Genomic DNA, 22795 nt, shown 5'->3' on the forward strand with positions numbered 1-22795 from the left:
TTTTATCCCCCTCTTCTTGTCCCTTGTTGGTTTTCTCTCTATGTTTTGTACTCAGCTGACTTTCCATGCTGTCTCAAAAGGAATGAAAGATATTTTCCAAGCACTAAGCTCACTTAGCTGATTGCTCCTTCTCGTTTTTCCCAAAAAGCTGAAGGCAAAAGTAAATGATAGTCTTTCTTTTCACTGTAGACAACCATCTGCTTATCTGTTCTCCATTTTTCATTTGGATGAAATAATAGCTGAATGAATCATGACAGCAGACAAGATAGAGGAAAGCAGGAGACGGGGTTACCAATCTACTCGCTCTGGAGAGCAGAGTTCACTGATTTTAGATGTTGTCGCCAAAGTCTCCAGTAGCAGAAAAAAGTCGCTTGATTTGGTACTAGGTGCTTTTTTCAAATAAAAGTCTGAAAAGTGGCTAAATATAGCGACAAAAGCACTAAGGTAGCAACACTGCTCTTCACATCATTTGTTTTCAACTATTTGATAGTAATACAAAATCATGAAGTGAAATAAAATTGAGTTTTGTATTTGTTTTTTTTTTTAGAAAAGAAAATATCTGAGTGGTTCCAACCCTCCGAAATAATTTTTTATATAACCATCTATCGCTACAAAACAGGTACTGAATATTTTGTCTCCTTTATTGCATCACAAGATGGAACTGTGCTTAATTTTCTGTCAAAAACATTTAGCTCAGTAGGATGGGATAGGACCTAGATTTTGGTTTGGTTACATACATGTAAGATTTTAAAAAGAAGATATGAGTCACCCTTTACATTACCTTATTTTTATTTTCCATGATTTAATATGTATTTTGTCTTAATTAAAAACAAAAAACCTACACAACTTTTTTTAACTTTAAAAGTATGATAGGCCAGGCTTCTATACTCCAGTGTTTGGTGATCTCAGAGATGTCATGAGTCAAGGAAGAGGAGCCACACCAGCAGGGGGCGATGTTACAATCTGCCGAACAAATGTGAAAAGACAGCGTAGGAATCAGGAAACTGTTAGCTGCATTTTGCGCAGCCAGATTTTGTTGGCGGCATAGATAAACTACGTTTTCATCAAACAAAATGTCGAAAAGACATCGTCTGGATTTAGGTGATGATTACTCCTCCAATAAGAAGCGCTCTGACGGGTAGGTGAAGCTGCGAAGATTGTTTGTTGCTCTACAACAATGAAGCTACACGCTATATGTTAGCCGGTGCTAGTTTAGAAAGCTAGCTGCCAGCCAAGAAGCCGAAACAAAATAACCTCTGATGTGTCCAGTACAGCTTTTATTTAACAGTTAACATTATCGGCACATCTTCGACTCTCTAAGGTTGGCTAGCAGCTGTTATTGTTCTGCTGTTATACAAAGGTCATCGAAGGTTAGTTTACCTTTAAAGCGATTTATCAACGATCTCTGCACGTGCGGGGCTAACGGCGTTAGCCACATGCTAACACAGCCCATTCAGAACATCTTTAAAGTTGCGCTTGTAAGATGGTATCTGCCGCAGCTTCAGTGGCTATAGTTTATTGAAATACAACGAATGAAAGCTAATAAATTGTTTTACACCGATATATGCAACCATACGGTTTTGCTAAACCACAGACATATTATTTATTTAACCAGCACTGAGCTGCACACCGGTTATCAACGATGATTTAATGCAACTTAAATTTCCTGAACCGGTGCTGATCATCTTTCGTATTACATTTAACTTAGAACGTGTTAGATTTTCTTTCATTTTTTAAATTGGGGCAAGTTATGTTGTATGGTTTTGACATTTAGTACTGTCCATGCGCTTAATGAATTTTGTTGCACTGATTCTTAAATTGTTGAAACCTATCATTCCATAAGTACACAGTTCTCTATGCTCTCACGATTTCTATAACATTTAGTTCTACTTGATTAGAGCATCGAATCTTGTGTTGGGCAACATTTCTTGTTTATTAATTTATAGATTTGATTTGTTCGTGTTTTATTGTTGTACTTTTACTCAATAGCTCACTGTTTTTTTTATTCTTTGTTAAACATTGTTGTTTTGACTTTGCTCTTGAAATATAATCTGATTCTATGTCCATATCTTAAAACAAAATTTTAATAGAATAATTTTCTAGCTATTTTGGCATAAATGGTAATTAGGAAGCAGTTTTTTATATATGTGTATGTGTATATATATATATATATATATATATATATATATATATAATATTACATATAAATCATTTGAAGTGCGTGCCTAGAAATAACATTTCTAAGTAAACAGGAAGAATCCTTCAATATAACATGTTCTCTGTGGTCCTTTCCAGATGTCTGACAAAAATATTATAAGATTGTCATGTGACTGCATTTGCTGAAACTAAAAATCCACCTTTCTGAGTCCATCACAGCTTTTTCCTTGTTTGTCTATGTTTTGGTTGCTGAGTGGATCATATAAAATAAATTTCAAACGTGATCAAATTAACACCACATAAAGTCCAAGCTAAAATTATTCTGATCTGTCAGATTCAATAAGATTTTAATTCAAGAATTATATTTAAAAAAAAAAGGTATATTTCTAAAATATAACTATGTATAAAGTTAGAAATCAAAATTAATATTTTAAATTTATTATAATGGCATGTTTAGAATTTAGACTTCTTTACATACATTTATAGTAGCCAATTTGACCAGTTGTTGAGCTCAAAATGGATGTCTGTTGAGCAAAATCATGTAAGCGTGGAAATATCCTAGCATCAATTTACTTTTATTTAAATGGCACGAATTCACGACATGTCATCTCAAGACACTTTACGTCGATGCAATCAAATACTTAGACAAATTGGTCAAAAGCAAAAAGCAGATTGCAACAAGCCTTGACAAGCAGAATTCACTCCTTCTGAAGGAGCATAGAGCAACCATTTATTAAAAAAATAGTAATAGCCACATTGTGTGTGCATGACTTTGTATCACATGTAATGTAAGACTGGTTAAGGTTAGCGATGCTCCCATCACAATATTGCCGCAACACTGAGTTGGACTCTGTATTATTTTTTTGTGTGATTTAGGTATAAATGTTGCAACTGGCCATGTGATCTGGCAAATGGATAAAAAAAAACACCTAAATTAGACAAAACATACAAAAAAAAGTGCACATGCAGGAAGTAATTAGTCAAAAGGGCATATGAAAAACCTGGCAGGTTTAATTTAATAGATTTAACTGTTAGAAAAAAATAATTATCCAAAGTCAAATGAATGTTGAAAACAAACAATTATAAGTTACCATGGCTGATTGTTATGTGGATGTGCAAATTCTCTGTGCTGCAGCATTAAGGAGACATTTACTATGAGACTCCACTGTCTGGTGGAAATGAATGGCTGTCTTTGAAATATTTACATCCCAGTAGCGCCATCCTATAGTGACAGCAGTCAGAGGAACTCAGTCTTTCACAGCTGGTCCTTTACATGATTAATTACATCAATTTGAAGGTTATTTCCTCTAATCATCATGCTCATAGAGGAGAGGGTAGGCAATTGTGCATCACTTTACCTGCAGTCTTTTTTTTTTTTTTTTTATTAAGCCTCAATTGCTCATCACTCTCTGTAAACTGCTTGTTTTAAATGTCATGCTGTATTAACTGTTTTGAAGCATTTTTACATGCTTCACCATTCACTTTTTCATTACTAGATGCAAACTTGTTCCCAAAGCACAACAGCTCCACATGACAGTTCTTTGCTGTCGGATTTTGCTGCATATGCTGCAGTAAAAGCCTGTGTGATCAGTTTTAGTAATAGACTGCAAAAGATGGTGATTGCTAATCATCAATCACATACTTTTTAATTAACATCGGCTGATTATGATTGGTGGCCAATCAAGCAGAAAACCACTAGTTAAGGCACTGGAAAGCTTGAAAATTGATCTTAAAAGTCCTTTAATATGACCATGAAAAAAGGTCTATGAACCCCATATGAGTAAACATCTGGTAACACAAACATGATGGACTAACACAGGGCTGAATGATTTTTGCCAAAAATCCAAATTGTGATTATTTTTAACCAATGTCGTGATTGATATTTTATTGTGATTTTCCTTTGAACTAAGCACAAAAGCATGTTTCCATCCAGAGTTCCAGTTAAAAGCTTTCTTTTCCAGAGTCCATTAATGCAGGACTTTATTGTTGCTTTTCACTGACAAAGATCTTGCTTCTGCTATAATGCATGGATCTGCATGCAAGCTGCAATTCTCTCTACCCGTCTGTGTGGCCACCTTATTTACTGCCACCCAAAGGGCTTTAGTTAGAAATGTTGTGTGTTTGTCTTTTTAAATGTAATGTGACTAAAATTGAGTGCCTCTGCGATTTAAAAATAGCATGTTTATAAATTGCAATTATATTGCAAATGCAATTAATTGCCCAGCCCTAGACTAATTTAATTATTGGAAGCGAAACAGGGCATTGGTGGAAAAGAATGCAGATTAAGGTGAGGCAATGCGATACAAATTTCCAACCGATATTCGTCAGTCCAAAAAATTGAAAAAAAAAAATTCAAATCAAGAAATTGTGTGTCAGATATAATTTCATGCTTTGTTTAAACACAGTATTTGTATAGATAAAGATTGATGGTTACTTTTGCATTGTAAATATCCTCAACCTGCACTGTCTCTATGCTGACAGGAGAGACCGAGACCGTGACAGAGAGCGCGAGGACCGTCCTAGGGACAGGGATCGAGACAGAGATCGGGACCGGGACAGAGACCGGGAAAGGGACTCAAAGTCATCGGCAGCTCCTTCTAACAGCCTTCCGTCTGTGTCAGGTTTTCCTCCAATCAAGCAGATGGCGGTGAATCAGCAAATCAACCCATACACCAATCTGCCACACACGCCCCGCTACTATGAGATACTGAAGAAAAGGCTGCAGCTTCCAGTATGGGAGTACAAAGAAAGCTTCAGCGATATCATTACACGCCACCAGAGCTTTGTCCTTGTTGGAGAGACAGGGTCTGGAAAAACAACACAGGTAAGATATTCTTAGAGATCCAACCTAACCCAAAATAATAAATGAAATCTTATTTAATAATATTGCAGGCCAGAAAAAAATCAAAGTGTAAGATCTTTTAGTCATCTAAAAGATAAGAATCATGAAAGCTTTCTGTATTTAAACCTAAGTAGTAGATTTTTTTGGGTAAAGTTTCTGAAAGAACCTAGTTAAAAACAAACTGCTTTTCATTATTTCAAATTTACCAGACTTGGATTTCTTCACCTCACTTTATAGGATCTATATTGTCCAGATTTGGGAATATGTTATTATTATTACTCCAGATGCCTATCGGTTCTTAAAAAAAAAAAAAAAAAGGTTTTTCAAACTTCTGAATCTAATACAGCTTCAGTTTATAAGATCTCACTTTTTTTACTCAAAGGTTAACATTCTAAAGTCTCTGTGAAGAAAGAGTCTCCAAAATATTTAGATGAAAGATTTCTAGAATCACCTCTTATGATTTAGAATTTTTTAAATAGTTTTAGCCTAGGAAGTCAAATGGTAAAAAAGGTGTCATTAGTTTCTAAAAAAAAACAAGTGTTTTCTAGTTTCCTTCCATATTGTTACCTTTTATTTCTATCTCCAGATCCCACAGTGGTGTGTGGACATGGTGAAGGCCCTGCCTGGTCCGAAGCGGGCCGTTGCTTGTACTCAGCCAAGGAGAGTGGCTGCCATGAGTGTTGCTCAAAGGGTTGCAGATGAAATGGATGTCATGCTTGGGCAGGAAGTTGGCTACTCCATCAGATTTGAGGACTGCAGTTCAGCTAAGACTATACTAAAGTAAGAGCCCAATTAACTGAGGGGGATTTGAGGTCAGGAAGTCTCAGCTCATCAGAACATTTTTCCACAGGTACATGACAGATGGTATGCTACTGAGAGAAGCCATGAACGACCCCCTGCTGGAGCGATACGGCGTCATCATTCTGGATGAGGCCCACGAGCGAACTCTAGCTACAGATATCCTGATGGGTGTGTTAAAGGAAGTGGTCCGCCAAAGACAGGATCTGAAGGTTAGCTTGGTTATTTTTATATAAATGTAAATGTGTCTTTTTGTATTTTAATTTTGATTTTGCAAAGTCAATCATTTAATTATTTCAGATATCTTAATTTATGATGGAGAGATTTATTTTTGATTTTTAAAGTTTTGACCCATCAGTTTGATTTTCTCATTTAGATACAACAACATTTCTACTCTGTGTGCCTTTTTTTTCTATATAGGCAAATTAGTTCTATAAGACACCTATTGCTTTATAAAAGATTAATTAGTAAAAAAGCAGCTGCAAAGACTCGTCTGAGGGGCCTTTTTCATACGTGCCTCTTCTAGCCTGCTTCACCCAAATTGAAAGCAGCTCTTAGGAAGCTTAGATAAGCTGATGCCATCCTTATGAGGGTTGCAGCAAAATGCTGTTCAGCTGCAACTAACAACAAATTTTCTAGCGCATAATCTTTTGACAAATTTTTCGATGAGTCGATTAATCTTAAAGCTGCAGTCTGTTACATTGAGAAGAGAGCAGACTTCAACTGAAAATTTGAAGAAAAACAGGTTTCACGCCACTCCCCCACCCTCTCTGCTTCACTCATGCCCCACCTCCAAGCTCCACCCCTCTCACAGCATCTGCGCGGCTACCGCATGCGACCAGAAGCGTCCAAGCAGCGTACGCGGCAGCTCTTCCATTGACATCTTCTTTTTTGAAGTCTTTGCCGTGTAAGCAGTTGTCGGCAGGGGCAGTAAGGGCAGTTTCTCTTTCGCTGGTGGCTGTCGCTCCGCCATGACTTCCACGCGCGTCCTCCTGACTGCAGCAGCCGGGCGGCAGCGGCAGGTTCAGCGGTGAGAGGGAGGGGGCGGGATTCAGCGTGTGTAAGCTGTGATTGACACTCCATCAGACGCTCCTCTGGCTGTGTTTGGTTGTTTTGTCTCGTCCCGAAATATTCTTTCCAGATTGCAATACAGGCAGTAGGCGGGACCAATTAAAGCAGTTTTTTTCACAGGTTACATATCACATGTACTGCTGTCTGGGCATAGGGACAGTTTTAGCCAATATGACAAAAAAGTGATTTTTAAAAACTTACAGACTTCAGCTTTAACAACATGTTTCCAAAAAAATCTTCACTGTTGGGGGTGGTGACGAAAAAATAAAATAAAAATTTCATTCATACAATAAAATTACTATAATTGCACACTCGTAGCGTTATTCAACGTTTATTCTGTGTATGAAAAATTACTATCGGCAGTGAAACTCCAAAGGTTAGAAAAAAAAGTCAGAAGAATGGGATTATGTAGAAGGAACAGAGGGCTAGAGTAATCATTATTGCTGCACAAAAACTTTTTTTTTTTTATGAACTATGTTGGAAAAAATTTATAAATACCAAAATTAACTAGTAATGTTTAAACCTACTGACAAAAAATATTCGATTATATATTCTGGTACTTGCAGTTTTCACCAGAAACCTTAAAAACTCTTTATATTCACTTCCAGCCGCTATGAAAGGTAGTAGGAAATCCACCACAGGCTGGCTGCAGCAGAGAACTCCCAGCAGGGATTCTCAGCAGTGCCTCCTGGTGGTATGCTGGAAGTCTGGCCCTCTGAAAAAGAACTGCATATTTTAGTAGGATTATAATCCTGATGAACTGACTACACAGATTATGCTTGGGGGTGGATTTTTTGTTTAAAAACGTGTCAAATCTATTTTTCCACATCGACTAATTGTGGCAGCACTAAAAATCTGTGACCCAACATGAAGGCGTAGCTGTATCCTAATTCATGAAAACTTCAGCCGCTGTCCCAGCTCCCAGTCATTCTCCTGCATACGTCATTCCTGTTTTCTCCCTCAGACACTGAGTGGCGCCGGCGTCCTCTGGCAAAGGGTTTTTAATGAAAAGAATTTTATTGAGGTGCACTTGAAATGACTCCCTTAATCATCAGTATTAACTTTTTGGTCTGCAAAAAAAATACTAGAAAATGTCAATATCGCGTCATCAACACTCAATTGTCAAAACTACAAAATTGCATTGGAGAATTTGACAAACATGCAGATGGCCCAGGATGGAAAACACTGTGGACAATCAACAACTGCTACTGGCGAAGGTTTGCAAGTATAGATGTTTGTAGACATGATGTTATTTGATGCATAAATATCATTGTCATCAACATATTGTGGGATAAAAATGACACGAAATGGCATGACAGTGTTGGAAACAGCTACGTTTTCTACTTGCTTGTTGTCTGGCTTGCAGTCTGTTTTACACACACACATAGAGTTGGTCAGGGTATTAGGTACAAGGGGGAAAGCAATGCTGAATATAAAAGCTGTAGGCTGTGCCAATCATAGCTAAGCCTTCAGTCAAAGTGCTTACAATTATAGCTATAAATATTATTTCTTTATTTCCTGCATAGGTAATTGTGATGAGCGCTACCCTGGATGCAGGAAAGTTCCAAGTTTACTTTGACAACTGTCCTCTGCTGACCATTCCTGGGCGGACCCATCCTGTAGAGATCTTCTACACCCCCGAACCAGAGCGGGACTACCTTGAGGCGGCCATTCGTACCGTCATTCAGATACACATGTGTGAGGAGGATGAAGGGGACGTCCTTCTGTTCCTCACAGGTCAAGAGGTAATACTCTAGATCCTCTTTAATCCTTTATTGAACATTAGTGCTTTTCCCAAACAGGAATTTTAAATTAAATTTTATTTATTTTTCTTTCAGGAAATTGATGAAGCCTGCAAAAGAATCAAACGAGAAGTTGATGACCTTGGCCCTGAAGTCGGAGATATCAAAATCATTCCACTGTATTCCACATTGCCCCCACAGCAACAGCAGAGGATCTTTGAGCCCCCTCCTCCAAGGAAGCCCAATGGAGCTATAGGGAGGAAGGTTTGTTAGCAAAAATGGATCAGACTGAAACGTTTCCACTTATCAGATATCCAAACAGGTTTTTAAGCTGTTGCTTTCTCCCTCAGGTTGTGGTATCAACAAATATAGCTGAGACTTCTTTAACAATTGATGGTGTCGTGTTCGTCATTGACCCTGGATTCGCTAAACAGAAGGTGAGCTAGAATGAAAGATTTTCTGTTTCAAGACCAACACTGACAGCTCTGTGGGATGGTTTTATTCAGAATGGTAGCTTAGTTAGCTTAAGGTTAAGAGCAGATGTGTTACATTCTTTGAAATATGTGTCCAGGTGTATAATCCTCGTATCAGAGTGGAATCTCTGCTGGTCACAGCCATTAGTAAAGCCTCAGCTCAGCAGAGGGCAGGAAGAGCTGGCAGAACACGTCCAGGGAAATGTTTCCGCCTCTACACAGAGAAGGCCTATAAAACGGAGATGCAGGTGAGTAGCTACTCAAGTGTGAATTTTAACTGTAGGCAGTGGTCTGAAGATAAATGTGAAGGAGTTGATGGATGGTTTACATTTTGAAATTAATCCCACCTGTATATTCTCTCGGGTTCTCAAAGTGTTTAATTGTTCTCTGTGACAAATTAGTTCCCACCTCTTCTGCTTTTCCCATTTGTTTTGTTCCCTCTCCTTCTTTCAGGATAACACCTACCCAGAGATCCTTCGTTCCAACCTGGGGTCTGTGGTGCTACAGTTGAAAAAGTTAGGAATCGATGATCTCGTTCACTTTGACTTCATGGACCCTCCTGGTGAGTAAATGTCTGTTTTGAAAGACTTTCACATCGACCAGCTGATTCTATGATTTTCATCATCTCTCATTCCCCTCCGTTGCAGCTCCTGAGACCTTAATGAGGGCGCTGGAGCTGCTGAACTATCTGGCTGCTCTCAATGATGATGGTGACCTGACTGAGCTTGGCTCTATGATGGCCGAATTCCCACTGGATCCTCAGCTGGCGAAGATGGTCATAGCAAGCTGCGAGTTTAACTGCTCCAATGAGATCCTCTCTATCACTGCCATGCTGTCAGGTAATGCCCAGGACTGGGCAGACATCTTCTTGCCATTAAAAGGCCAAGCTTCCTAAGGATAGCAATTAGGTATCCATGGATATAAGTTTATGTAGTAAATATTACGACTAAGTAGAGGTTATTAAGTCTGGAATGCCCTCAGAAGGTTCCCTGATCAACACTTATGACTAAAGGCTGATTTATACTCCAAAACTAGGTCGTCTGCGTAGGTGTCGCGTTGAACGCAGAGACTCAAATTGTAGGTGACCGCAGACAGGAGGCCTCTGATTGGTCAAATCTACATCCGCTCTACTCATGCGTGTCTTCTGTTTGGTACCTTACTGGCTTTTTTTGTTTGTATGACCGCGATTGTGGAAAAAGACCTGTGAAGTTGGAGCAGCTAGAAGAGTGAGGTGCGTGAGAACGCTGGGACCCTTTTTCCACCTGGATCCCCGCTATTTTTCGCCGTAGGGTCCCTTGTCCTTGTCGGACAAACCTCCCCCCATTTTTAACTGCCTCGGCCGTATCTAGACCCACAGCTAGTTCGGGATTTTCCCCTTTTGCGTTTTGGAGTGGAATAACAGCGCAGACCACACTTAAATAATGGGAAGAAATTAAAAATGTCTGTCACATACCTGCAACAAGCTCACTGCAACACACTACTGCGGGAGTGTAACCAGCCTTTAAGTCCTGTTAATATGGAGCCAGAGAAAGTGGGGGGACACAGTTACTCAGCTCTGTGAAATGTTTCTGCTAATGAAAATCGTTACGGTCTTGACATAGAAACTAAAAAAAAAAAGTCATCCATCAACATTATATGGCAAAACCCTTAAAAGTAGTTGGAAAGCTAAGACCTTAATCTTCTAATAAACTAAATGTATTAGTTTGTGTTTTATATGCTGCTCATCTCTGCATGACAATCAAATTACTGATGGAAATGATTTCATTCGGACAGGTAGTTTGTATCCTTGCATTTTTAAACGCATCCTATCATTGAATATTAGTCAGTACTCAAAATTAAACTATTTTCAGTTGAAAACAAAAATTAGGCTGTGATGTCTTAAGAATTACACAATAGGGAGATTGTTTAAATGCAATTGATGCCACTTGGACAAATGTATCATTTCTCAGCTTTTTTCTTTTCATCTGTGCTTCTAACAGTCTATAGAAGGGTTACCATCAACTCTTTTTACCTTTTCGAAAAAGCCTAAATAAGAGCCTTGGTATACATTTTTCATATAAGTCCTCTCGCAATGAATATTTACATCAGGTGTTTCTGCCGCCGCTGGAGTCATGAATCTAGCATTGGAATCACACTCATCTACCTCTCTATATATCTCACATGAACCATCGTTAATACCAGCCGAAATGATAAACTTATTTAACTACAACACATTCATTAAAACCTCGGTCCATTACTGGTCCTCCATACAAGCCTAAGCCTGCAAATGACAGCATTATGCTTTGCATTGCCTCATTAATTCGCTCCAATGGATGGAAACGCGACAACTTTACATTTACATTTTTCGGCTTTTCAAAACTTCCCTCAAAATTTGCATCACATTTTGTTACACGTGCTGAAACGTTTTCCGTTTGTTTTGCAGCTTTATTGTTCACCATCCATAATAATGATGAAGCATTCTATCACAAATATTTAGCTTGTGTAAATGCACTAGCACTGAGCAAAGGTACTGAAAGTATTTTCTTTAGAACCTTCTGAAGAAATAAAAAATTATCTTTAAATGTCGTTTTCTCACTAGGATCATTTTGTAAACGAAGCCAGTGGATAGGGCAGGCACCACTTGTATTATTACCTCAGATGTTGTTTGATGCTTTTGATTTATTACAAAATCAGTAATAGTAATAGTACACGTGATCAGTATGAACTCTTTTGTAAATGTCATGTAGTATGAGATAAAACCTTAGATGTTTTCAATTAAAACCTATCGATCCTGCATAAATAAAACCTTGCTGGTGTTTCTAACGCTTTTTAGTTGTGTGAAAACTCTTGTTTTACAGATGTGGTTAAATGACCCCTCCCCCCTCTACGAGCTAATAGCCATTACAGTTGGAAATGACCATGAGAAAAGCCTGCAGACCCCCTTCCCCCCTTTGATAAAGAGTGTGGTCCTGCCCTGTCCCAACGCAGTGTCAAGTGCATCATAGGCTTTGCTCCATTTTTCTGTGAATGTTTGACTCATCCCTATGGGCGGCTTTGTTGGGGCCCATACCAACCTTGTTTAGTCCCACAGTGTTTTGTTCGTCCCACGGAGGCTAAGAAGGCAGCGGACGAGTCCAAGATGAGGTTTGCTCACATTGACGGGGACCACTTGACGCTGCTCAACGTCTATCATGCCTTCAAACAAAGTATGTATCAGGCTTTTTGTTCCTACTTGTTGTTTTTATTTTTTATTTAACATTTTTTTTAGATCTCATTAATTGATAAATAAAACCTGATGGAAATATAACTTGTAATTATTTTCTCAGCTTCTGATGCAGACAAGAATTAACAATAATTAAGTCTCCCTTTTAAAGGCTGTTTAACACAATTTATGCGTTTGTTCTCTCGCATGCATCTAGTAGTTTTGGAGATGATAAAGTTTCATAAATATAAAACCTTTTCAACAACTAGAAAATTGAAACATTCTATTGGTGTTTAACAGGCAGTGAAACAATGGATATTCATTTTTGACATTTTCTGTCTTTGTGTTTCTCTTTTAAAGAAATTGCTTGATTTTTAGGCTGGCATTAAGGTGCTAATCAGATGCAAAAGAATTTTACTTCCATGCTCCTCACTATTCCTCCTGCTGGCTAATCACTGTGGAATCCACAGTATATTCTATAACATCTCCCATCATTTCTGAATCTTTCTTCCAATGTTTTTGATAAGACTTCTTCATGATTTAAGTCACTGTAGTCCCATTTAAATCACTAAATTGGTGCTTGGCCCACCTATCTTTCTAAGAATTTACTTATTAGCCTGTTTCATTGTTCTTACATGGTTTCATTATAGTTTTATTGGTCTCGTCGCTTCTTGCTGTTTTTTATCAAATGAGAGGCTTTATTTTTATATAGTATACAACAAAATAACATTTGGCAACATCTCATTTTAACAGCATCAATGTCAGTTAGATACAGGTACATTTTAATGTACGTTAAAATCGTGCAGTCAATTTATAAACTAATGATGTAGCAGTTTTTTTTTTTTGGTTTAGTTTTTTAAGTTGACCTCGAGTGTCTTGCCTGCTGCCCTAAAATAAAAGAACAAAAAAAGTGTAAAATATTTTAATATACAATTTTTTTGTTCTCACTGAAAGCTGAACAAGCTCCTCTCCTGATTAGGGAAATTCAGTTTGTCACACATGATCAAATGAAGATGCAGAGAAACTAATGCACTGAAGACAATGAAGGAGGAAAACCTTGCATACTTCAATCTTGCAGGACAGAGTTTAAAGTAAATTCACCGCTAGAGGCCTGATGGATGCAAATAGCATCATTTTAAATGTTGTAGTAGCATTTAACTAAACTGTATGTTTCAAATGGAGAGAAGAAAGTTAATAGGTCAAAGTACCTTAAGTTCATTGAAAGCTTCCACTTCCCAGTTGAATATCAATCAGTTTGGTTGCTTAAAACTCTTAAAAGGTAGTTAACTTGATATCAATTTTGCTCTTTTTTTTCTTTTTTTTTTTTTTTCCCCCAGACCATGAAGCTAACCAGTGGTGTTACGACAACTTTGTCAACTACCGCTCTCTGATGTCTGCTGACAATGTACGTCAGCAGCTGTCCAGGATCATGGACCGCTTCAGTCTGCCTCGGCGGAGCACAGAGTTCACCAGCAGAGATTACTACATCAACATCCGTCGGGCCCTCTGCACCGGCTTTTTCATGCAGGTGAGCCGAGACGTTACACAAGGTCAACAGGTTTAGGCTCATTTAGGCAGAGATTCTAATGTTAATACTTCTTGTCCATCTTCCAGGTGGCTCATTTGGAGCGCACAGGCCATTACCTCACAGTGAAAGACAACCAGGTGGTCCAGCTCCATCCATCCACAGTCCTGGACCACAAGCCTGAATGGGTGCTCTACAACGAGTTTGTTCTCACCACCAAGAATTACATCCGAACTTGCACAGATATCAAACCAGAGTGGTATGTGTACTGATGTCTGGATTTCTCATAAAAAGCTTCCAGGTTCCAGTTATCTTACTGATGGAAATGTTTGTTTTCCTTTTTGTTGCAGGTTGGTGAAGATTGCACCCCAGTACTATGACATGAGCAACTTTCCACAATGTGAAGCTAAAAGACAGCTGGAGCGAATTATTGCCAAACTGGAGAGCAAAGAGTACACTCAGTACTGAACTAGAGTGGAGAAACAACCTGCATACTGTAGTTTTAGATCTTTCTGTATCATTGTCCCTTAATGTTCAAACGTTGGCTTTTTGATTTTTAGTATTTGTTTGCTTTTTTTTTTGGTTATTTTTTTTCATCGTCAGTTCTTTAAGTAGGTGTAATGATGAAATATAAGCAGCAATTGTTAGATACAGCTGTTATGATTTTTCAAAAAAAAAAAAAAAAAAATTGCAACAGGTCTTGATGTGGTCGAGTTTAATTCAGGAGACTTTGGAGCCATAACAATAGTCTGTGCTTGCTTTGTTTCTTTAATAAATGAGCTTTGACTTAATTTTTGTGTATAAATTCTTCAAGATTGAAAATCAACCTGGTTTAATGGTTGCATTAAACTCAACATTTGCCATATGTAAAAATAAACATCACAAATTATTATTGATTTTGTTTTTTTACAGTTCAACATATCTGCAAATTGTTAGCTAAAGTAGCCCCAGCTATGTCTTATGGGGAATGTCTCTTAATATTTTGAGATTTATTTAAAAACATTTTTTACAAACTTTAACGAATGTTTTTTTCAATTATTTATAGTTTTTTGGAAGGGGAAAATGGTGTTTAAGGATGTGATAATCCTTGTATTGAATATACAGTTATAAGGTAAATACCCAAGGCTGAAGAGATCATTCCCCCATAGACTTCTGAAACTAAGACAGTGTATGATGTTGTGACTTAAGACCTAACAAAATCTAAACACTGTAAAATCCTAACTTTTTTTTAAATAAATGCTATCTTCATGCAGTTGCCAATAAACACACAAGTCTACAGAAACTCTTAATTGGCACTTTCTATAAAAAAAAAAAATATATATATATATATATATACACACTGATAACTTTTTACATTTCCTCAATATACTCGATAGTCTCTGGCAGACACCTGTCGCGAGTCTCTGCCAACGTCCTTGCTACCAGTGCTCCCAATATAGCTGTTGAGCACAGGACCACCTGCGGCAGCTCCTTCCAAAAGTCGTCCAGTAACAGGATCATAGGAGACACGGCGACACCAAGGCGAGCCATGAAGGAGTTGTAGCCCATTCCATTCTGCCTGTAATGGATAATGGTTTGAGATACGGTTAACAATGAGCTGCTCTGAAGTCACCATCTTAGGTTGTATTTTCAGTACTCTTTACACATTCTGGGTGTTGGCAAGTTAATATTCACTACGTTAGCCTCATAGCATAACTCCCTAATAGTTTGGCCTATTAGAACTTGGTTTTACAATCCAAAATCTTTATCTGCCTAGGTCTTCTCTTTGACAAAGGCATGTAAAAATAGCTCTGTTAACCACAAGTGTATGAAGGTAGATTTGTTTTTTTATTATTCAATCTAAAAAAAAAAGGTTGCGTCAATCAAAAAATATATTTCAATTAAAAAAATCTTCACTTTAATAAAAAAAAAACTTTTCAATCAAAGAAAAAATGTATTTGAATGCAAAAATATATTTGAAACTCAAAAAAATACATCTGAACACTGCTTTTCTTTTAAAAGCTTTTATTTGATAGAAGTGCAGTCTTTTTTTTTTGTTTATAGCAACTTTTTAAATTGAAGTAACATTGTTTTTTGATTGGACCATATAATGGGTAGGACATTTGTGTCTTTTTTATTCAATCACAAAAGAAGTTTCTTTAAACAAACAACAGAATCAATAAAAAAAAGTAAGTTCAATGAAAAGTTAAACGTTTTCAATCATAGAAAATTGTTTTTGAATGCAAATAAAATATTTGAGACTCAAAATATTGCATTTGAACACTTTTTTTTATTGTTGAAAATGTTCTCTTTGGTTGAAGGGATCTATTTTGTGTTTGGGCCATACGTGGGCAGGACATTTGTGTCTTAATCATTCAAATCCCAAAAAGTTGTTTCAATCAAAAAAATAATAAACAAATTTACCTTCATAAAAGTGAAGCATCAGCTCTTGAAATGCAAGTGGAATTTTTTTTAACTGTGTACAGTTAATACATTTCAGTCATAGGGATAAGGAAATTTTACAAGGTACAATATATTGTGGAATAAGACTTTTTGTAAAAAAAAAAACTTCAAGATTAAGCACTTTATCTAAAAAGTACCTTATTAAAAAAATTTTTGGCTAATTTCAAAGATTTTAAAAAAGTATTATATGCTTTTTATTTGAAATGAAAAACGTTTTTAATATAAATTTTAGGATTTGGCCCGAAATAAACTGCATCCTCGTTATTAGTAAGCTGAACAAAATTGTTTGTTCAGTTTACTATTTGTCATATTTGTTCTTGCTCCCATTTTTCTGGGGCTGAACCAATAATCTTAAACCTCAACCTTTTTTTATTTTATATAGATTCAGTTATTCTGTTTCTCTCAAATGTTCACAAATCTTTCAAAGTGACATCTTCTCCTTTGTTGACATAATCCACTCGCCTCACAGGTGTGGCATATTAACATGGTGATTAGACAGCAAGATTATTACAAAATGTGCCTCAAGGCTGGCCATGATAAAAGGTCGCTAAGATGTGCAGTTATTCAGAGGGTTGGGTCAGTTGTTGGTGTGGCCACAGTTACCTCACCCAGAACAACAGATCTTCTTCACTTGGTGATTCAAAAGTTGTGATGTTAAGCTTCACCTGTGCTTTTATTGTGAAATACCGACAGTGAGGTCTTCACAGGAAATGCAATGGGGTTGCCAGGGGTAACGAATGGCAGGTCCAAACAAAAGGGTATAGGAGGCTGGTGATTTACTAAATATTAAACAATCATTCCAGCCACTAAATAAGGTAAACATGCTCACTGTTATATTCAATACAAGCACAGGAATGACATGTGATGTTATGCAATAACTTTATATCAGGAAATGAGCACAGCTCTAATGTCTGCTGGGATGGCGATTTCATCTGCCTTAATTAAAAACTATTAAATCTTAAAAACCAAATCAGCACGAACAACAAAAAAGTAGGCTAGAACATTTTGATTCAATTCGGAGAATTGTTTAATATATCTCAATTTAAATTTTTACAAAATATTTTTTAAGTGCACACCATTTGGTTTATATTTGTGTTAATTGTTTTTTGGGGTTTTGCATTCAACCTTATATATAACATAGTTTACTATGATAAAACATTCAGCAGCTCTTCAGTTACTTCTGTTTCAGGGTCAGAATATGACACAAAGAAATGACATGGAAGAAAAAAACTACGGTTGTTTCTTTTGAATGACAAAATTGCCAAGTCATTTTTATTTGTCATACAATTGCTATCTTGCAAACGCATCTGGTTGAACTTACTGTTCCAATATCAATAAAAATACTCATGAGCCTGCTAACATTTTTTGTTTTCCAACAACTCTTAAATATGGCTTAGGGAGCTGTCCTATGAGGCTAACGATTTCCTGAAATAACCAGAGCTTCCCAAAACCCCAGCCAACTGCAGTATCAGTACCCTCGCACACTCGACATAAGGTAAATTAATCTTCATGAGTGCAAACTGAGCATCTGCATAGTTTACTATGAGATGGCTAGCTATAATCTAGAGATCCCTGTGACATTTGTCATTTCCTTAAATCTTGATGTGGAGAGTAAGAATAGTTTAAAGTTTCAACATGTCATGGGATACCATGGCGGCGTTCCAAGGCAGCGGCCAAGAGCAGCTCTTCTCGACAATTTCACAAAATATGCCACTTAAAATTATAAAAAACTAGACATCAACCCCGCATCTATGATCGCCAACGCCTGCTGGAGCTACGGTCACAAAATATTTTAAATACTGACATTTTTGACCGTTTAAAAAGCTGCGCAAAGCTGCTGCTTCAACCACGTCAGCCTCTTCAACCCAGGGCGCTAGCACCCTCACAACATCAGCATCATAGTCCTCTTCCACCCCTGAGCCAGTAGAAGCGGGTGCTTCAGGAGCTAGAGGCAGTAGTTGCAGCTCAACAACAACTGCTGCTTACCTTATCAAGGCTGCACTTAAAAAATGTAATTGTCTAGAGAGCTGTTCTAAACGAAATATTGTTTTGTTTACACTTGTGTATACAAAATGACAAAATTAATCTGTCTAAGTCAGATAAGGTCAATGGCTCTTAGGCTTAGCTCGAGATCATATGTTTATTACTTGTTTTAAATGGTTTATCGTCTCATGCCATTGAAACTCATGGGAGCTGCACAATTGTGTGATGCGATAAACTGGTTGTCATTTCATTACCTCACTACAGTTGGATACAGCTCAGAACTGTACAGCACAACCGTTCCAAAGGAGGCAGAGGAAAAGCCCTTCCCAAAAACAGCAACAACTGTTCGGGCCACTGGCAATTCTGTAAAACAAAAAAAGGGGTTCATTAACTTTTTATAACTTAATATTGTGGACATTGATTTATTTTTTTGTGTATTTTTTTTCTGAAGCAGTTGGCATATCTACCTTTTGGTATCACAATGTTGATTCCTAGACAGAGAGCAGCCAACAGCAGAGCTCCCACCTCAGTTTTTCGTCGGCCGATCTTATCCAGAAGATAATAAACGGAGAGTTTGGCTGGCAACTCAATTATAGCATAGGTGAACTGAGTAAGATAGATATTTAGGCCAAAACCTGCAATGTTGAAGCTTATTCCGTAAAATGTTGTTGCCACAAAAAACCTGTGGGCACATATGTTTACAAAGTTTTCATTTAAATGTGTTTTTCATGTTAGGAATTTATCACGCATTAATAATAGAGGACAATATCAAAGGTTGTACAAACCATAATAAACCAGTCTTCATGGCTAGTTTTCTCATCTTTGTGGTCCGAATCAAGTCAAGGTAAGTATAATTCCGTACTTTTGCCTCTCCTGCCACAATAGTTGATAAAGTCTGAAAAGAATCCAAAAATCAGTCAATCTTAAAACCCGGTCATTAAAAACCAATGGTTTAACTCAAGACTACATTTCAGTTGAGTGAGTAGAAACCTCTGCTTTGAGTGTTTGAATAAAATCTTCTCTTTTATTCATCTTTGCACACTTCTTCAGGTACATCTGAGCCTGTTCCAGTTTTCCATTAGCAATGAGCCACCTTGCTGAGTCTGGAAGCCACCTGATGTTAACAGAGATGGTTTTTAATATATATACTTAGTCAAAATAGAATGTAGAAACTAATCGTTTGAGATTCTTTATTTCTTTATTTAAGGATTGGCATTAGTTTCTACCAGAGTAGAGACTACTCTTCCTGGGGTCCATTTTCAACTAAAAACATCACAATAATAGATCTATTTGGAGAAGCAATATTTTAATTATGCTTATTCATTTATTTTAGTATTATTATTTTAGTGATCAATGGCTAAATGGTAAAATATGTATCAAATTTTATGTAAATGTGTAAAGTGTGTAACGTGATGTAATAGATTGTATCGCCACATGGAAGATTGGAGAGCCCCAGGAAGAATAGCTTTTAGCTTAAGCTGAAGCTAATGGGGATCCAAATAAAACAAAGAAAATATAAAAAAAACAAATCGTAACAACATACACCATGTCGTCCCTAGTTAAACAGAATTTCCTTGGTAAATATAGAATTCCTACGATTTCATTTAAAAGAAAAAATTATTTTGTATTAATCTTATATGCTGTGGGAACATAATCCTTAGGGAGATGACCTGGTATATAAATGTGTTTTCTAATGCATTAATTCAAGGAAGTGGCACAGTAAATGTCAGAGTAACAGCTTGTCTTGTATTAGCCCTGTGTCTGCTGAAAGTAGGCTCTACTTTAGAGAACAGGCCAAAGGGTTTGTTGAAGTCCAGATTTTATTCTGAGAGACCAAACAACAACAAGCCAAACTATCTTTGCCTTTCATTTATGAAAGTCTTGAATGCAAGACAGCAACGCTGATCTGAAATGTACATCCTAGGGCCAGTCTTGCTCCCCAATTCTTAACTATCTGGAGTCTGCTGAGCTAATTGGACCACAGAATAGAGCAATAGTCCAAGTGACATGAAACTAAAGTCTGTATTACTAATTTATTTGTTTCGATTGACATTGCATCTAGTTGAGATGTATCTGTTCATTGTAGTCACAATATTATTAGTATGCAGTGAAAAAGATATAAGTCATCAACAGAAAACCAAGGCCTACTATAGCCTAGTTGGGAAAAAAGATTGCATTAGTTTTACATCACAGTTAAAATAAAACCATTACTGGCTAAGCTTGTTCTTTGACCCCCCCAACCCCACCCCCCCAAAAAAGGGCAGAATATAATCAGTTTCTGGAAAATTCCAGATTCCTACCTCCAAGTGATGATGGCCAGGATTAAAGGTGATGTAACACTGAGAGTCAGCCAACGCCAGTCAGTCACAAAGTAGCCAATGGCTGCAAATAGCGTGCTCCCAAATGTCCAGGATAAACTATCAATCACTCCCACCAGTTTTCTGTGCTCAATGTCTACCCACTCCACACCTGCAAATGAACACTTGATAAAAACAATCATAGCAGCTCTTCAATAATTGACTATTTCAAATAATCTTCCTTGATCTTCTTAGGCTAGGTTTATAATCAAGGCTGTTGAGAAGCAAGAAATGAATTACTAAGAGCAGCTGAAATGATGACAATGCCAGTGATGCAGAACCCAGTGAAGAACCTCAGCACTGCAAACATTATGTATGTTGTAGAAAAAGCGCTTGCTACAGCAAACAACATGCCAGACACATACGACACCAGTAGCATGATCTTACGGCCAAACCTGAGGAGAGTCACAGACACAATTTAACTGCATACAGCTGAATATAAAAGACAAACATTCTTTAGTTTAAATATTGTATTACAGGGCTTTAATACCTGTCACTCAGACTTCCAAAGGTTATTGCTCCAAACATTACGCCGACAAAAAAGATTGTAGCTGTTGCTCTGTTTTTCCCTCGTTGGTCACAAACGAGGTCCCACTTTATGTAACAAGTGTGGAAAAGCAAAAGTCCCCCCCAAATTAATACTTTTGTTTACACCAATGACAAAGCTTTTTTTAACACAGAGAGGGAAATAAGTCAGTAAGATTACCTCAGATGTTATAGTTGATTTAAATGTTGTGTTGTCATACACCCATCCATTCTGGCATGGCACAGTGGGTGCATCACTACTGTCAGAGGAGTTAAGCAGCAGATGATACTGAGGCTCCGCAAACATCCGACAGGAGCTCGGCTTCCCATCTTTCTCCATTGGGATACTTACAGTCATTTTCTCTGCCTGTGACAAATTGTCAAAATCCCCCTGAAAGCTGACATAACAATAGTGAGCTGGTGTTGCAGCCGCAAAATTATTCAGCACGAAGTGGCAGGGAAGAGTGACGCGACCAACAAAGTTGATCACAATGATCATTATCTGGAATTTTCCAAATCCATCAATATCAGCAAGAACATTCTCAAACTTCATTATTGCTTCGTTCTGTGGTGCAGCAGGTCTTTTTGCAAGATCGACAAGAAATTAACAGATCAACTCCTCTAGCTGTATACTGGAGAGTCCCCCACTGTTTTAAATGTATTGCTTTGAATTACTGCCGAAACAGGGCAACCTTTGGCATCTGACGACATCACGGGCTGTGAGATTACAGGTGAAGTGAGTGAATGTTTTATCTTTTAAAACCACCAGAGGACACAAAAGCGGGTAAGTCCAAAGCTGAATATTCTGGCATATTGACAGTTAATGCTCACTGAACACTTTATCAGCTACATATGCCTAGTGGCACTTTGGACCCTCTTTTGTTTCTTGGAACTGCTCCAATGTTTTGTTGCATAGATTCAACAAGGTGTTAGAAATCTTCTACAAAGATTTTGGACAATAATTCTGTGACTGTTAGGCAGCTGTTGATGATTTGTTGGCTCCAAATTCATGATGTAAATCTCATGTTCCACCCTATCCAAGAGGTTCACTGTAAAACTGGTGACTGTTAACTCTTCGTGTTCAAGAAAACAAAGAGAAGTAGGAAATATACTTCTCAGAAAATTGGTATGATGTCAATAGGCATGTTCTTTAGCATAAATCATATAGGCTATGGCATTAAAACAAATGTAATTTGGTCCCCTGAGACCCATACTGTGTTAAACATTTACCAATGCTAGAGGTGGGTAATTCCAGTCAAGACTGGTATCCAGCAACTTTAAGATGTTTCTTCAGTCAAACACACCTGAATCAAGTAATTAAATGATTAAGGGGACTCTGAAGAAACTGCCTGCATACAGAGGAGGTGATTCAGCCATTCCTTTCAGATGTATTGGACCACAAGCAAATCTAAAAGTTGCAGCCCACAGAAACTAGAATTTCCCATCCCTAATCTATACCACACCACCATCCCTAGTACCCTGAATTGTTTATGAAAAATGGGATGGATCGATGATGATCTCTTACGTGGACTACAACATTTTCCAATCTGTTTGTAGAGCATTTCTCAACCTTAGACCTTGTAACATGCCTTTAACTAACAGAGGAGGTGCCTGGTTTGGTCCATGCCATTGTCCTTCATTAGGTGGGATTCTTGTTCTCAGGGAATTTTCTGCTGCTTTTGAAACAGTTGCACACACA

General features: G+C 37.5%; 2 protein-coding genes across 2 annotated transcripts; one reads left to right on the plus strand and one right to left on the minus strand.

Moving 5' to 3' along the window:
* The first annotated feature begins 987 nt into the window (after positions 1 to 987).
* dhx15 (DEAH-box helicase 15) lies at positions 988 to 14476 on the plus strand. The gene is made up of 14 exons (XM_015394954.1): positions 988 to 1138; positions 4639 to 4981; positions 5586 to 5779; positions 5850 to 6009; positions 8395 to 8613; positions 8707 to 8874; positions 8961 to 9047; positions 9182 to 9331; positions 9537 to 9645; positions 9731 to 9922; positions 12146 to 12268; positions 13602 to 13792; positions 13879 to 14048; positions 14140 to 14476. Exons 1-14 carry the CDS (start codon positions 1074 to 1076, stop codon positions 14255 to 14257), a joined length of 2289 nt encoding a protein of 762 aa, XP_015250440.1. The 5' UTR covers positions 988 to 1073; the 3' UTR covers positions 14258 to 14476.
* Positions 14477 to 14834: 358 nt separating this feature from the next.
* Positions 14835 to 21743, minus strand: LOC107097701 (solute carrier family 22 member 7-like). Its single transcript, XM_015394955.1, has 9 exons — positions 21278 to 21743; positions 21062 to 21165; positions 20812 to 20966; positions 20515 to 20683; positions 19205 to 19328; positions 19000 to 19109; positions 18682 to 18896; positions 18469 to 18577; positions 14835 to 15347 (listed from the first exon to the last, which is right to left on the minus strand). Exons 1-9 carry the CDS (start codon positions 21647 to 21649, stop codon positions 15140 to 15142), a joined length of 1566 nt encoding a protein of 521 aa, XP_015250441.1. The 5' UTR covers positions 21650 to 21743; the 3' UTR covers positions 14835 to 15139.
* Between the last annotated feature and the right edge of the window lie 1052 nt (positions 21744 to 22795).

This window comes from Cyprinodon variegatus, unplaced genomic scaffold (assembly GCF_000732505.1).
Source record: "Cyprinodon variegatus isolate N-32 unplaced genomic scaffold, C_variegatus-1.0 Scaffold715, whole genome shotgun sequence".
Classification (NCBI taxonomy): Eukaryota; Metazoa; Chordata; class Actinopteri; order Cyprinodontiformes; family Cyprinodontidae; genus Cyprinodon; species Cyprinodon variegatus.

Coding starts and splice junctions, on each gene's coding strand:
- dhx15 (XM_015394954.1), top strand. CDS start 1,074: ATGTCGAAAAGACATCGTCTGGATTTAGGTGATGATTACTCCTCCAAT. Junction 1,139..4,638: donor AATAAGAAGCGCTCTGACGG/GTAGGTGAAGCT, acceptor CTATGCTGACAG/GAGAGACCGAGACCGTGACA. Junction 4,982..5,585: donor GGTCTGGAAAAACAACACAG/GTAAGATATTCT, acceptor TTCTATCTCCAG/ATCCCACAGTGGTGTGTGGA.
- LOC107097701 (XM_015394955.1), bottom strand. CDS start 21,649: ATGAAGTTTGAGAATGTTCTTGCTGATATTGATGGATTTGGAAAATTC. Junction 19,329..20,514: donor CTGGCCATCATCACTTGGAG/GTAGGAATCTGG, acceptor TGTTAACATCAG/GTGGCTTCCAGACTCAGCAA. Junction 15,348..18,468: donor CTGTATCCAACTGTAGTGAG/GTAATGAAATGA, acceptor TATCCATTACAG/GCAGAATGGAATGGGCTACA.